Source organism: Sciurus vulgaris, assembly GCF_902686455.1.
Source record: "Sciurus vulgaris genome assembly, chromosome: 7".
NCBI lineage: Eukaryota > Metazoa > Chordata > Mammalia > Rodentia > Sciuridae > Sciurus > Sciurus vulgaris.
The window spans coordinates 14,788,622-14,802,837 of record NC_136467.1 but is presented as its reverse complement, the minus strand read 5'-3'; the positions used below and the strand labels follow the sequence as shown (position 1 = coordinate 14,802,837).

Sequence of the window (14,216 nt, the reverse complement as noted above, 5' to 3'; positions counted from 1 at the left end):
GGCGAGCCCATGGGGAGCTCATTTGAGGCCACCCCTGACCCCAACCCACCATTGCATGCCTCCATGCTAATGAGCTATGTCCAGTCCAATCCCATGGCTACTGGACATTGGCCCATTTTTCTTATGGACACATTCTTTCTCTGTCAACAGCCCACATGGAATATAAGTGAAGTAAATTGGAATTTCTTTCTTATCCCACTACCTATCTGCGGCTGAGTTACTCTGAGCTTTGTTTATTTGGGATCAGTGCTTCAGGTACCGAAAGCGACACAATCCTGTTTGATGGCACCCTAACCACTCTTGTTTTGTTGTTGGTCTGTTTTAAACTTAGCCATTTTGGGCAGTTACAACTCTATTTACTATGAGTTCCTCTATGGAAACTTCAATCCCAGTCCACAGGCTGCTGGGTGGCAGTAACTTGTCAACTACATTTACCAGTATAAAGTTGGAGGCTGACCACCTAGGGAGGCTTTAACTTGAAGTTGTTGGTGAGGACAGGGGATGGGAGGAGAAGTGAGGCACAAGATGGTCAGTGAGCTGAATAAAGAAAGAGAGGCCAAAGAAATGGTACCACATACTCCTAACCAGGAGAAAAGCTCTGTGTCTTCCACTCCCTATAAGATAGTGTGACTGAGTAGGAAGTGCTTATTTCTGGAAGTTCAGCTGATAGAAAATCTGTGGTCCCAAGACAAGCCCGCTCCATCCAGCCCTCCTCAGTATTCCCTACCTTGTCCTGGGGCTCAGCTCAGAACTTATTGTAACAGTCAGGATTCTTTCTGTTGCAAGTGGCAGAAACTCAACTCCCATTTTCTTAAGAGAAGGGAAAATTCATTGATTCATTTTTAGGAAGGACACTATGAAAGCTGAAAGGTCAAAGGAAAACTACATAAGAACTAGGATCTCATGACTGAATAGGTATCTCTCTCTCTCTCTCTCTCTCTCTCTTCCTCTCTCCTTCCTCTCTCTCCTCTGCTTGTTGCTGTTCAGCTTCTTCTGCAGATAGGAGCTCCAAAAGCTGGAAAGAGGACCATTAAGAGCCCTATACAGCATTCTCATCTAGCTGAGCAACCCTAGAAGCAGGATTTCTGGATCACAACCCCCAAAAGAGGGGTGTTCTGTGGCTGTGGCTCAGTGACAGAGTACTTGCCTAGAGTGAGCAAGGCCTTGGATTTGAACCCAAGTACGAGGAAAAAAAAAAAAATCTCAGAAAGGCTCTCTGGTTGTCCAGCTCAGTACTGGTGCTGTCCAGAATGGAGTGCATGATGGTCCCAGCTGCAGTCCTGAGCCTACCTGGGGCACAGACAGCCAGACAAGGGCAAGAGAGGGAAAACTGCCTGGAGCAGAAACAGCTATTCCCAAGGTCCCCTGCACACCCCTTTATCATAGACCATCAGCAGAGGCTGAAATGTGTTGCAGCCCCAAACCTCCCTGGAAACACAGAAGCAAAGCAAATCCTGCCAGGAAAGCCACCTTCCCATCACTGGGCCAAGCAGCCACCAGGTCTCCTAGAGTCTGCCTTGTCATCGCCAGATGCAGAGCTAGGCCGTCCAAGCTTTGCGCCTGCTGTGCGTGCTACCTCAGCATGTCCACATATCCCTCTGCCCTGAGAAGAAGCAATAATGACTTCCCCCACAGCACTATGGTCAGTGTTCAATGGACAATTCACATTGGTGTCAGACAGATCCCAGAAGGTGGCCAGTGTCCTGCAGCCCGATGCTAATAATTCCATCCTAGGAATCTTGGTTCTGACACAGGGGGCCATATTGGCTTATGGTGGCTCCCAGACTTGCACGTTCATTAGGTAGTTCACTGAGTTGCTTGGTCTCAAATGGTTCCAGAATATTTCTACTGCTATACTGCTGTGTCAGGATGGGCCCTGGCTCATTGTTTTTCTCATGGACACTTCCAGCCTTCTAGACCTCATCCTCTTTGAGTCTCTCTTTCTGTGCACATTCAGGAATATACACGTTTCTGTCCAGTACCCTGAAGTCTCTGGAAGAAAAGGACCATATCCACCGGGTCCTTGACAAGATCACAGACACCTTGATCCACCTGATGGCCAAGGCAGGCCTGACCCTGCAACAGCAGCACCGACGCCTGGCTCAGCTCCTCCTCATCCTCTCCCACATCCGGCACATGAGGTCAGTCATCCTTGGGTCCCCTGGGAAAGACGTACAGGAAGCTTGCCCCAACCCTGTGTGACAGCTGGCTCAGGAAGGGCCACTGTCTATACATGGAGAGCAGCTTCAGGACAGTTCTGGGCACGTAATTAGCTCATATGCTATGGTAGGATAGAGGAGGGAGGCATTGGCTCTGCTTAGGGGATGGGGCAATGTCGAGAGTGTGGGGCGTGTGCTGTGTCGGAAGCACATGCAAGGTCTTAGGACAAGGGAGGAGGCCAAGGGAAGGAAGTCAGCATGCCAGCCCTCGGAAGGGGCATATCCCTCCTGCTCCCAGCCGGACTCGCCTTAGCTACACTCAGAAATCCTAAATGACAGACCGTAGAGATGCCCTGTGGAGAGTCAACCTGGACTCCTCCAGAGCGCCTCAGCCCCTCCTTGTCATCTCCTCTCCATTACTATTGCCCTTCCCTGTTGGATTTCTCGACCAGCCTCCTATCATGTCTGTTTGCCTTTAATCTTGACCCTTTCTAACTCTCCTCCATGTTGTAATCAGAGTGATCTGTCTAAAACCAAATCTGATCTTAAAACCTATCAGGGGCTTCCCATTGCTTTTAAATAAAAATCATATAAACCCCTTCGCTTTGTTTATGTTACTCCTTGTGGTCCAGTCCTACCTGGCCTCCGGAGACCTCTTTGTAGTCTGAGCTCTGTCATCGTAAGCTGCTCTATGAGTCCTCTGGGAGCCTCCACTTCAGGCTGCAGGTTGGCCAGGCAGCTCTGCTGATCTCAGCTGGATGCATCCACACATCTGAAGGGCACAGGTGGGAGACTCCTGCAAGCTGCAGCTCTGCAGATGGGCCGGCTGACAGCTTTATGTGTCTGGTGCCTCTTCCTTGTACCCACAAGTTGACATGTGCTCCTTCTGATGGCAGGTGGCAGAGGAAGATGAGAGCAAGCCCCTTTGGGCAAGTGCCTTTGGTTTTCCATCCTTTGGTTACATCATTTCCATTAATATTCCACTAGCCAAGCCAGTCAGGTGGTGAAACCCAAAGTCAAGGATCATGGACACATGGTGGCAAGGGTGTGTGTGTGAATGTTTCTAAACAGTAATTGAACTTGTCATCACTTAGATAGCTCTCCTTGCAGGAAGTAAGTCCTGACCCTTTAGACCTATTCTTCTTGATTGTTATTGCCCCTTTTATTATCCTTCTGCTCCATTAGACTTTAAACTTTGTGAGGCAGTGGTCATAATTTGTCTTGCTTACACTGTATACCCAACACAACCTAGCACAGTGCTAGGCACATAGTAAAAATACAGCAAATATTACTTATTATTATTATTATTATTATTATTATTCATAGGAACCAAGAAAACCAAGGAAATAGAATATCTCTATGCCAAAAGGTGAAAGTGGCCTCATCTCTATTCTAAATAATTGTGCAACTTGTCTGCTGACAGGCTTAGGGGATGTCCTCATAGGCAGAGTTCAGCCTGCAGGGAGGAGAGGAAGAAAACAACGGATTCGTTATTGCGGACTCTAGAAACTGCACAGTAATGACAATGGTGAAGTGATGGCACTAGAGACAAGTCCCGTGGCTGATGAAACCTGCATGACCTTGAGCTTACACCAGGACCCAAATCAAAAAGAGATTGCTATGAGGAAAGGACTTGTCCTAAGGGATGGAAATAGTTCACTTTTTAAGGGAACTTCATTCAGTCTTCAGTTGTATGATTCAAATGGCAAGAGGTTTATCCCATCAAAGTCCTACTTGTCTCCTTCCTGGAGACAATCTTGCAAAATTGTTAGCTTCTTGAGAAAAGAGTAGTACCCTTTTTCCCCTTTATGTCCCCCAGAGTGCTGTAGATGAAGACTTATATACAGTATGTGCTCATAACATTATAACTGAGTGAATGAATGAATGAATGAATCAGTGAACAAATCAGTCATGATAGGTTTCCCCCTCCCTGGGAATCTGAAATTCATAATTAAAGACTTCCACTTGGGAAAGTGATTACAGTCTCTGATCTCAGGATTCCCCAAGAATCCCTGTGTAGCAGATGAAGGACTCACACTGCCAGGTACAGTAGGTGATTGCACCAGGGTAAACAATCCAGTCCTTTCCTCGCTTTTCCTTTTGATGAGCACCCTAGAGAAAGAAGCAGAGAATGGCTCAGAATAGCATACATCCTGCCAGATTACCTGGAGGAGACAGTAGCCTTTCTTTGAAGAAAACAGACCAGCTTTTACTCTGAGCTAGAAATTTCAGTGATGTGGTAGAAATCCCACAAAGCCCCAGGATGTTTTATTTGTTGATAGGAATCAATGACTTTTCAAATTCATTAAGAGCCTGACAGCATTAGCAAGCTGAACCGGTTAATACCAAGTATATTGGCACTGGATATTTGGCCCTGGCTGATTTTATTGGGCACAGCAGAGAGGGAGCTCTGTAGAATTTCTTTAGGAATTATGTGAAAAACTAGAGAGAGATGCTGTTTTATTGAAAGCTTTGGGAGTCCCACCCCCTCGCTCTTTCTCTGTCTCTCTCCCCCACCACTCAGTTTCTCTCACTCATACACATACGCATGTACAAAATAATATTTTGGTGCCTTGTGACAGCTAATCTAAATCACAGAACTCTGTTTTGTCAAGCTTGGCCCTGGCCATATGCTGCTATTCAAAGAATTTAATACCAGATTTCATCTGTCTGTAAATGTGATTCATTACATCGCAGGAGAAAGACAGTGGCAGATCCAGGGGGCATTTAACTTTAACAGTATCTAGATTAAACAGCAAAACAATAACAAAATAACAAGCCATCTAGGTTGGGTTGTAGGCCTGATGACTGCTGCTGGGTTTCCATGGCAGGGCCCCAATCTGTGCTTGCTTTTTCCCCACCCAAACTGCAAATATCTTCTAGGACATTCTCTTGGTCCTGTCTACTCATGATACATATTTTCTTTTTTAAGAAATGTCAATCTAGATAGTCATTGTCACAGCCCCCTCCCACCCCATGCTGTGGTGAGAACAGTAGAGAGGTGGTTGGTGGAGGAGGGCAGAAGAGGAGCTTGTGACAGGGAGGAGTGACATTTGCCTACGTTCCCCTTGCCCATTTACCCCTGGTCTGCAGGACACTCACCAAGTTCAAGGCTATGGTAGAGGACAGGATGGACAAATCCATTCACCTGTAACTTGCACTGTGTGTTCTGGGTTGTATGTGTGTGTGTGTGTGTGTGTGTGTGTGTGTGCTGGGTGCCAAAAGAAAAAACACACGTGAGCACAAAGGAGAATTCCAGGTTGTGTTAACGGTAAGGAGGAAGATGGAACAATCCAGAAGAAAGCAGCTCAGGATGCAGAGCCAGAGGCTTGTGCCATGGGGGTAGCAGAAGCCGCCCAGAGGAGTGGTATTTAAAGATTTTGGGAAGTACATCCAAGAAGAGGGAATGGCAGGTGCAGAGCCCCCAAATCTAAGAGGATCCTAGTTCCTTTATGGAGAAACACAAAAACCAGTGTGGCTAAGCAGTGTCAGTTAGGGGCAGAAGACAGAGTAAGTGCTGTGAAGGCAGACAAGGGAGATCGGCTGGGCCTTGGAGAATGTGGACAGAAATTTCTGTTTTATTCCGAGTTTGCTGGGAAGCCACCGAGAGGTTTAAGAAAGGGAGCTTCTTGAAGAGCTTCAAATATTTTAAAGTTTCACTCGTACCCAGCTATACCTCTCCGGTTCTCGTGTAGGGGTGAGACCAGGCTATATAAGAAAGTCACCTGCATAAAAAGTACCCTGGAAGTGGCTGGAGGGAAAGTGTGCTAGTGGGGTTGGGGAAATGAAAGCCTTGTGGAGATAAGTCCCAGACTGGGGTCTCAGCAGGTCCTCTGCTGGGGTCTCTGCAGGTGCCGTCCAAAGATGGGTCTTTAAATAGGAAGAGAGACTGGTTACAAGCATCCCTGTCATCCCTCTTACTTCCCCTGGGAATTTCAGGTGTCTGGTGTCTGAGCTGGTGTCTAACACGGTCCTCTCTGTGTCCCCTCCCCAGTAACAAGGGCATGGAGCATCTGTACAACATGAAGTGCAAGAACGTGGTGCCCCTGTACGACCTGCTGCTGGAGATGCTGGATGCCCACCGCCTGCATGCCCCAGCCAACCGTGGGGGCGTGCCCCCAGAGGAGCCTAGCCAGAGCCTGCTGGCCACCACGGGCTCCACTTCAGCACATTCCTTGCAGACATACTACATCCCCCAGGAGGCAGAGGGTTTCCCCAACACAATGTGAGAACTCCCGGCCTCCCCCAAAGCTCTGAGAGTCCCTGCAGCATTTACCCCAGTCATGCATCACTTAGCGGTTTCTGTCTCCTGCGCTCACTAGGCACGCATCCAATACCAGTGGCTTTCTAGTACGAGTGGCCGTTCATTTGCTTGCTCAGTTCTTAGTGACACATCTTCTGTTGGGAACAGCCAAAGGGATTCCAAGGCTAATTCTTGGTAACAGCACTCTTTCCCCCTTTGCTACCTTATAAAAATGAGGATTCCCATAGCCCTTCTCGACTGAACTCAGCCTTTGAGATGACCGTGCATTGAAACTACTTATTGAGGCCCAGGCCCGGGAGTGGCCATTTCACCTCTGATAAGCACTTTGTGATGGCTCCAAGAATAAGCCTCAGGAAAGAATTGATAGTGGCTCCTGTAACCTTTGATGTGGAGAAAGCTAGCTCAAGGGTTCCTTATAGCACCCTCTTGGATTCCTATAGTAACGTGTCACTTTGTCAAGGTGATACCTTTATCATTTTGTTCTGTTGCCTGGCTATAGCATTATATTTAGTGATTGTCTATTCATTTCACCTATAGGAATACAAGACACACACAGGGAAGGAAGACCCCTGATTGTCCAGGTCATGTCAACTTGCTGATACCTCTACTGCTGTATTTCTAGGGCACTTACATACAGCTCATGGGTTCTGGTTAATTCTTGCTTCCCAAGGGCCTTTGGGAAGCCAGCAAGTCAATTTCAGTTAAGTCACCCCCCCCCCCAGACAGATCAGTCTCTCTGTATGAGGGAATAGTTCTATTTTTTGTTTTAATTTTTATTTTATGGAAGAAAGCCCTTTGCCCCCCAGGACTTGCGGTAAAACAGCTTTCAGGACCTGTTCTGGTGGGGTCTTGTGTTTATCAGCAGAGGGCGCTCGACCTGGATCTTCCTGGTGTGATTTACACTGAATTTAACATGTAAGGTCCAGTCAGGATCAAGGGGAGTTTAAATGAGCCTGCATCCTGGGTTTTTAAAATTTATTTTAGCCCTGGGGCATGGGCAATATAGTAACACTGCATGATGCTCGTGGCTGCTAAAGAGGAAAGAAAGCAGGGGAGAAACTGGATAAAACTGTGAGGCAAGGTCAGCCTTGCTCAGTGGCATGGCCACAGGCTGCAGCTTCCAGGGTGCCTCGTAGGCCCTCCACCCTGCAGTGCATAGCGGGCGGCTCTAGGGTCCACAGGGTAGTCTGACGCTTCTTGCTTTCTGGGTGGCCCTGACTAGAAGAGTGGCAGTGGGTAGCTGTGTTCCTATAGTTGGCCCAGCATGCTCCTGGCAGGGAAGGAGGGAAGGAGGGAAGTAATGCAGCATTGGAGGCAGGCTGCGGGGGCGGTGATACTACGTGTGCACTTGGAAGGAAACTAGCCTCCCCCATCTCATGTCCTAAAACTTAATAAGCCAGGAGGAGACCAGTTCTGAGGCCTTTGCTTCTTTAATGCAGTTATGGGTTAGTTCCTTTTTTTTTTTAACGAATAAGTAAGTATAATTTCCTTCCCTGACTTCATGGTATATAATTCGAGAAGTAACATGTTTGCCAACACCCCTGGAGAGCTGCTAGGCTTCCCTTGGTATGTCCTGTTTGGAAAAGCAAGTTTGATTAATTATTTCTGGTTGCCCAGTTAAGTTTCTACCAAAGGACTGGGAAACTGGGAGGGCCAAGAAAAAAAAAAAGTTTTTTTTTATTTTTTTCCACTTATATGTGCATCTAAATTTTGGGGCAATTTTATGTATCTGCATTAAGAATATTGTTTAAGAACATAATCCTTTTGTTGTTTGTTTAAGAAGCACCTTATATAGTATAATATATATTTTTTTGAAATTGCATTGCTTGTTTATCAGACAATTGAATGTAATAATTCTGTTCTGGATTTAATTTGACTGGGTTAACATGCAAAAACCAAGGAAAAATATTTAGCTTTTTTGTATACTTTTCAAGTTACCTTGTCATGTATGCAGTTATTGATGCCTAAAACCTGGTGATTATTCATTTAAATGAAGATCACATTTCATATCAACTTTTGTATCCACAGTAGACAAAATAGCACTAATCCACATGCCTATTGTTGGATATTGAATGATAGACAATCTTATGTAGCAGAGATTATGCCTGAAAAGGAAAATTATTCAGGGCAGCTAATTTTGCTTTTACCAAAATATCAGTAGTAATATTTTTGGACAGTAGCTAATGGGTCAGTGGGTTCTTTTTAATGTTTATACTGAGATTTTCTTTTAAAAAAAAATAAAAACAAAATAAAAAAAAAAAACCTCTAGGACTATAGGTGATGTAATACCAGCTAAATCCAAACAATAATACAGTGGAGGGTTTTACATTATTCATCTACTGTGTTTGTATTCATGTCAAGATACTACTACATTTGAAGTGGGCAGAGAATATGATGGTTGAAATGTTAGCCCGGGAGTTTCAAACAATTTTGGAAATCTCTTTTTATCCTTATTTGAAGTGTCAATAATGAGCTGCTGACATTTTTCAGCTGATGTTGCTGTAGAGTGTAGGGTAGATTTTGAATAATTTTTCCTGTCCTTTTCCCCCCACTTTGAGACAACTTAAAGTTCGAAAGACATGATTCACTTGGAGAATCAAGATAGGGTGGGAAAGTGGGTTTGGGAGATTGATGTATGGGAAAAAGTAAAAAAAAAAAAAAAAAAAAAAAAAAAAAAAAAAAAAAAGAATATTGAAAGTATTCTCACACCAAGTTTCAGTATTCTATTGTAATCCAAAAATAAATAGCTCCATTGACAGCCATTTCCAAAATGGCGGCTTGAGTTCTGGGGAAGGAAGTGGCATCAGCAGTGAAATCCAAAGAATAGCTAGGGGTCTGAGTTTCTTTTACCCACTGCCTAGCTTGCTGTAATGATGCTATAATGCTATCATGCAGAAATAAAGAGACTAGGTAATCCAAAGAGAAGACCCTATTGATGCAGATTGTGAAATTCAGCCCATAAGGTAGTGCAATCTTTGATAGAGTTCCCTAGTAGTCTTGCAAATATGCTTAGCTATGCCACATCTTATGCCTTTTGGAAGCTGAATAAATGAGTGACTTACTGATAATTTACTCTTAATCACTTTGAGGTGTTCTCACCTTAAAATCTTACATATTGAAATGGATCTTGATTTAGGACATTGGTTTAGAGGACACCTATTGCTACATGAAAACAATCATGAATCCTTTCCCATTAATACTTTCCAACTCTGAGATGGACTGTGGATACTGGGGGTGATCACTAGGACCATAGTAATGTGTAAATATTCACAGGAAGATCTGCTTGGGGAAACTAATTCTTTGAAAGGCAATAGAGTTACACAGTAGCTCATAAGGCAACCATGATTCTCTTTGGTGCAAGTCTTGGGAGGTTGATCCAGATAACACTGCACACTCCCTAGATAAACCCCCTAAAAATTTACTCACTCTTAACTGGAGCAAATGAATTGAACTGTGGTTCCAAATATCCATCTTTTCATTAGTGTGATGATGCTCTGTTTCTAGCTGCATTTCTTTTCCATTTAAATTAAGGTGTGGTCTCTTTTTTTTAAGTCATTTAAAATTATTTTCTGAGTAATTGCTGCCTCTATTATGGCACTTCAATTTTGCACTGTCTTTTAGAGACTCAAGAAAAATTTCTATACTTTTCCTTTCTTTTCTTTTTGCATCCAAATGTGCCTGAACTTTTAAAATATGTAAATGCTGCCATGTCCCAAACCCATCTTTAGTGTGTTTTTACAGAGCTGTGCACCCTGGAAATAACATTGAGTCCCATGAACAGGTGCCTAAGATGCGGACCCCTTTGCGTTCACAGAGAGGTCATTGGTCATAGAGACTTGAATTAATAAGTGACATTATGCCAGTTTTTGTTCTCTCACAGATATAAACAATGCTTTTGGTGCACTACATATTCTTCAGTGTAGAGCTCTTGTTTTATGGGAAAAGGCTTAAATGCCCAATTGTGCTTGATGGAGTGATATGCGCTCATGCTGATGCGTACCATTATTGATGTGATTCCATTTTGTCGCAGCTTTGCTTTGTTTAATGAAACACACTTGTAAACCTCTTTTGCACCTTGAAAAAAGTAAAAAATCCAGAAGGATGCTTTAGCACCTGTAAAACATTTTCTCAACCTATTTGATGTTCAAATAAAGGATTAAACGAAAGACGGTGTTTTGTTTTCTTTTGTTATGCCCTATTTGTTGCTAATGGTTCACCACTGTTGGTGTGAAATCAAGGTGATTTGAGGATCTACAGAATACAGGGAGTTTGAATGCCAGGCTTCCCATCCTCCTCTCCTGCCCTCTTCACTGCAGGTGCAGGACACTGAGTTCAGGTGCGTAGACACTGACATGAACCTCCACAGCTACATCACATGCAGGTTTAGGATCATCAGTAATTCGTTTTTAAGAACTTCTGCTTATCAACAAAATGGCGGTAACAGCACCTACTTTGCAGATTGAACATGAGGATTAAATGAGTTTCTCCTTAAAATAATTGTGTTCTAATACCTAGCCCCAACTTCTTCCCTGAGAGGGACAAAGAAGCCTGATGAGTCCTTAATTATGAATGAAAGAGTGAATGAATGGTCAAATGATCTGAAACGTATATGCTCAGCTCCAAAACCTGTCCCTCACCATGGAGGTAAAGCAGAATGACTGCTTTCCATTCCAGGACATCCTTTCCTCTCAGAGATACCTGTTTTCTCTATGATTTACCTGATGAATTGCGGGGAGGAGCACATGATGTATTGGGAGGCTACATCACATGTCCACGGGCTCAGCATCTGGATTACTCACTTGGAATCCTCCTCCTACCATTTATTGTGTGATGTTGAGTAAGTTAATTTTCCCATGCCTCATTTTCTTCACCTGTAAAGAGTATTAGTCTGGTTTGCATTGCTACTATGACAAAAAGCTGAGGCTAGGTAACTTGAAAAGAGGTTGATTTCACTCATAGTTTTGGAGACTGAAGTTCCAAATATCATGGTGCCAGCTCTGGCAACATCTCAAGACCAGTGGCATTACCCTGGGAGCAGGAGTGATAGGAATCACATGGTAAGACAGGAAACCAGATCGCTCAGAGAGGCTGGTCCTGCTTTTTAATAACACCCTCCCTCTAGAGATCTACCTGGGATCCCACACAAACTATATTAGTCTCTTAGTCGGTCAGCATCCCCCCACGACCTAACCGCCTTGCACAAAGTCTGATCTTTTAAAGGTTCCTCCACTTTTCGATATCACCATACTGAGGACTAAGTTTTCAACACAAGAACTCTGGGGGTGGGGGAGACTGCTCAAACCATATCCAAATCTTAGGAAAGGGGGGGGGGAGGGGGGGAGAGAATACACTCCCTCCTGCCTGAAAGGGGGTTGTGAAGACTTCTTGGACTCATCCACAGAGGGCATTTAAGGACAGTGGCTGCTGATGTTACTTCTCTCTTCCCAGAGTCCTCTGCAATTGTGTGACTGACCTCACTTCTTTACTAGGCTGGGTTAGTTTCATCACATATTTGAGTCATTTGATGCCAAGAATTATTTCATTTTCTGGTTCTATCATTTCTCTGGCTACTTTTTTAATCCCTCTTTTCCTTGGTTTCCTCATGTCTAAACTGGAAATAAGATCAGTACCCCCCCATTGGAGACCTGTGAAGATGAAGAGAGACCCACTGTTTTAGTTTGCTTTTTCGCCACTGTGACTAAACAACCCAACCAGAACAATTGCGGAGGAGGAAAGTTTATTTGAGGGCTCACAGTTTCAGAGGTCTCAGTTTGTAGACAGCAGGCTCTATTTCTGGGGGCTCCAGGTGAGGCTGAACATCACAGTGGAAGAGTGAGGTGATGATCAGGAAGCAGACAGAGACTCCGCTTGCTAGATTCAAAATACCTACCCCCCGGTGACCCACCTCCTCCAGCCACACCCTACCTGCCTTCAATTACCACTCAGTTAATTCCACCAGGGGATTAATGCACTGCTTGGCTGTCATCATTTTTCCTCTAAACCTTCTTGCATCTTCTCACATAGAGCTTTTGGGGGATACCACATATACAAGCCACAACACCCAGTCCAGCAGAGCCTTGAGCAGGATGGGCGTCTTAAGACCCTCTGCCTGGTAGCTCTTACCGCCACACCTCCTGCTGCTCTCCTGCACTTACCCAAGGAATTCACATTGGCTGTTCTGCTATTGGTTTGTGTGTGTCTCTTGTCTTTTTTCCTCATTCTCCATACTGCGTTGATGTTGTTGTTGTTGTTGTTGTTGTGTTTCTGTGATAAAGTAGGAAGTGTCCATTTGGTCTCTACCCCCAGTTTCTGAGATAGAATTCCTGAAAGCCTTGAAGATAAAGGTACTAGGAATCTTCTATTCTCATATCTGGTCTTAGATCCTGGTTCTGGACATAGTGCTCCCAAATTCCTTAGAATTTTGTGGGGTGATACTGAGGTAGGATCGAAGAAGTTTTTAAAATAGGTAGAAAGGAGACATAAGAGAAGGAAAATAATTTTGTCCCTTTTGCTGACACCTTTTCTGGGTGGATAGACGCATACCTTACTCAAACTGAGAAGGCCCAAGAAGTCATCATAGTCTTATTAAAAGAAATTATTCCTGGATTTGGACTTCCTAGGTCACTGCAGAGTGATAATGGACCTTCCTTTGTCTCAAAGGTAGCATAGCAGGTCTCCAGGGCCTTGGCATTTCTATCTCCAAATCTCCTGGCATTCTTGATCCTCAGAAAGTCAAGAAGACTAACTTACACATCAAAACCACATTGGCAAAACCATGCTGAGAAACGTCAGAGTCCTGGTCACCTCCACAACCTGTTGCTCTGTTAAGAATCAGAATTGCTCCTAAAGACTCTCTCCAACCAAGCCCTGTGAGATGTTTATGGAAGGCATTTTCTGACCCCAGATAGAAAGTCTTTTTCTGTTCTCCTTAGCATTCCCACAGTTTTTAAATCACAGGAACATACTCTCTGGATCTGTGTATCTAGATTCAAATTCTTCCTCTTGAGACTTTGCAGAATCCATCTCAAGCCTTGAACAAGACTTGCAATCAATATTTCCATGAACCTCTAGAATATTTTAAAGTATTATTCAAGAGACGCGAGAAGGCTGATTAAAGATGTTTGTTTTTATGAACCACTCAGAGACTTTCTTACTTGGTTGTGCTTATTTACTGCTATTGGGGGTTAATATCTCACAGGCCTGTGCCTCTTCTTCGAGGCTATCAAAGAATGATGGTTCTACAACCAACAGATCCTGGTCTTCCTTTGTCTCCTGTAGATCAGTCAGGACAAGGCATTCATCCCTGCCTAGGCAGGGTCATCGTCTGTTACCAGCCTGAAGTGGCCATAGAAGATTGATCTTCAACCTCGTTGAACCTCGTTAAGATTAAGGGATTGCTGGGCACAGTGGCTCATGCCTATAATCCCAGTGGCTCGAAAGGCCAACACAGGAGGATGGTGAGTTCAAAGCCAGCCTCAGCAATGGTGAGGAACTGAGCAACTCAATGAGACCCTATCTCTAAATAAAATACAAAATAGGACTATGGGAGCAGCTCAGTGGTTGAGTGCCCCTGAGTTCAATCCCCAGTACCAAAAAATAAAAAAAATAAAAAAAATTAAAGATTAGGGATTGAAGTGGTAAGGATGAAGTAGGGTAGAAGAAATAAAAAACAGATAGAAAGGAGACATAAAGGAAGAACAAGGAAGGAAGATTTTAATTCAAAACTTCTACATACTTTTCCAGGCCTGTCAAGCCCTAAGCCTGTCTCTTTTCCAGGTCTGTTACTCCCAGAT

At 44.2% G+C, this 14,216-nt stretch overlaps 1 protein-coding gene across 6 annotated transcripts in view; it reads left to right on the top strand.

The window, feature by feature from the left end:
* The window catches only part of ESR1 (estrogen receptor 1), a 361,874-nt gene extending 352,796 nt beyond the window's left edge, over nucleotides 1-9,078 (top strand). For all 6 annotated transcript variants that reach the window (XM_079147950.1, XM_079147949.1, XM_079147951.1 and 3 more), the window contains exons 8-9: nucleotides 1,958-2,141; nucleotides 6,154-9,078. In XM_079147950.1, the coding sequence (XP_079004076.1) occupies nucleotides 1,958-2,141; nucleotides 6,154-6,388 (419 nt within the window). In that variant the 3' untranslated portion in view covers nucleotides 6,389-9,078. The remainder of the gene's footprint in view (nucleotides 1-1,957; nucleotides 2,142-6,153) is intronic.
* Nucleotides 9,079-14,216: the final 5,138 nt, after the last annotated feature.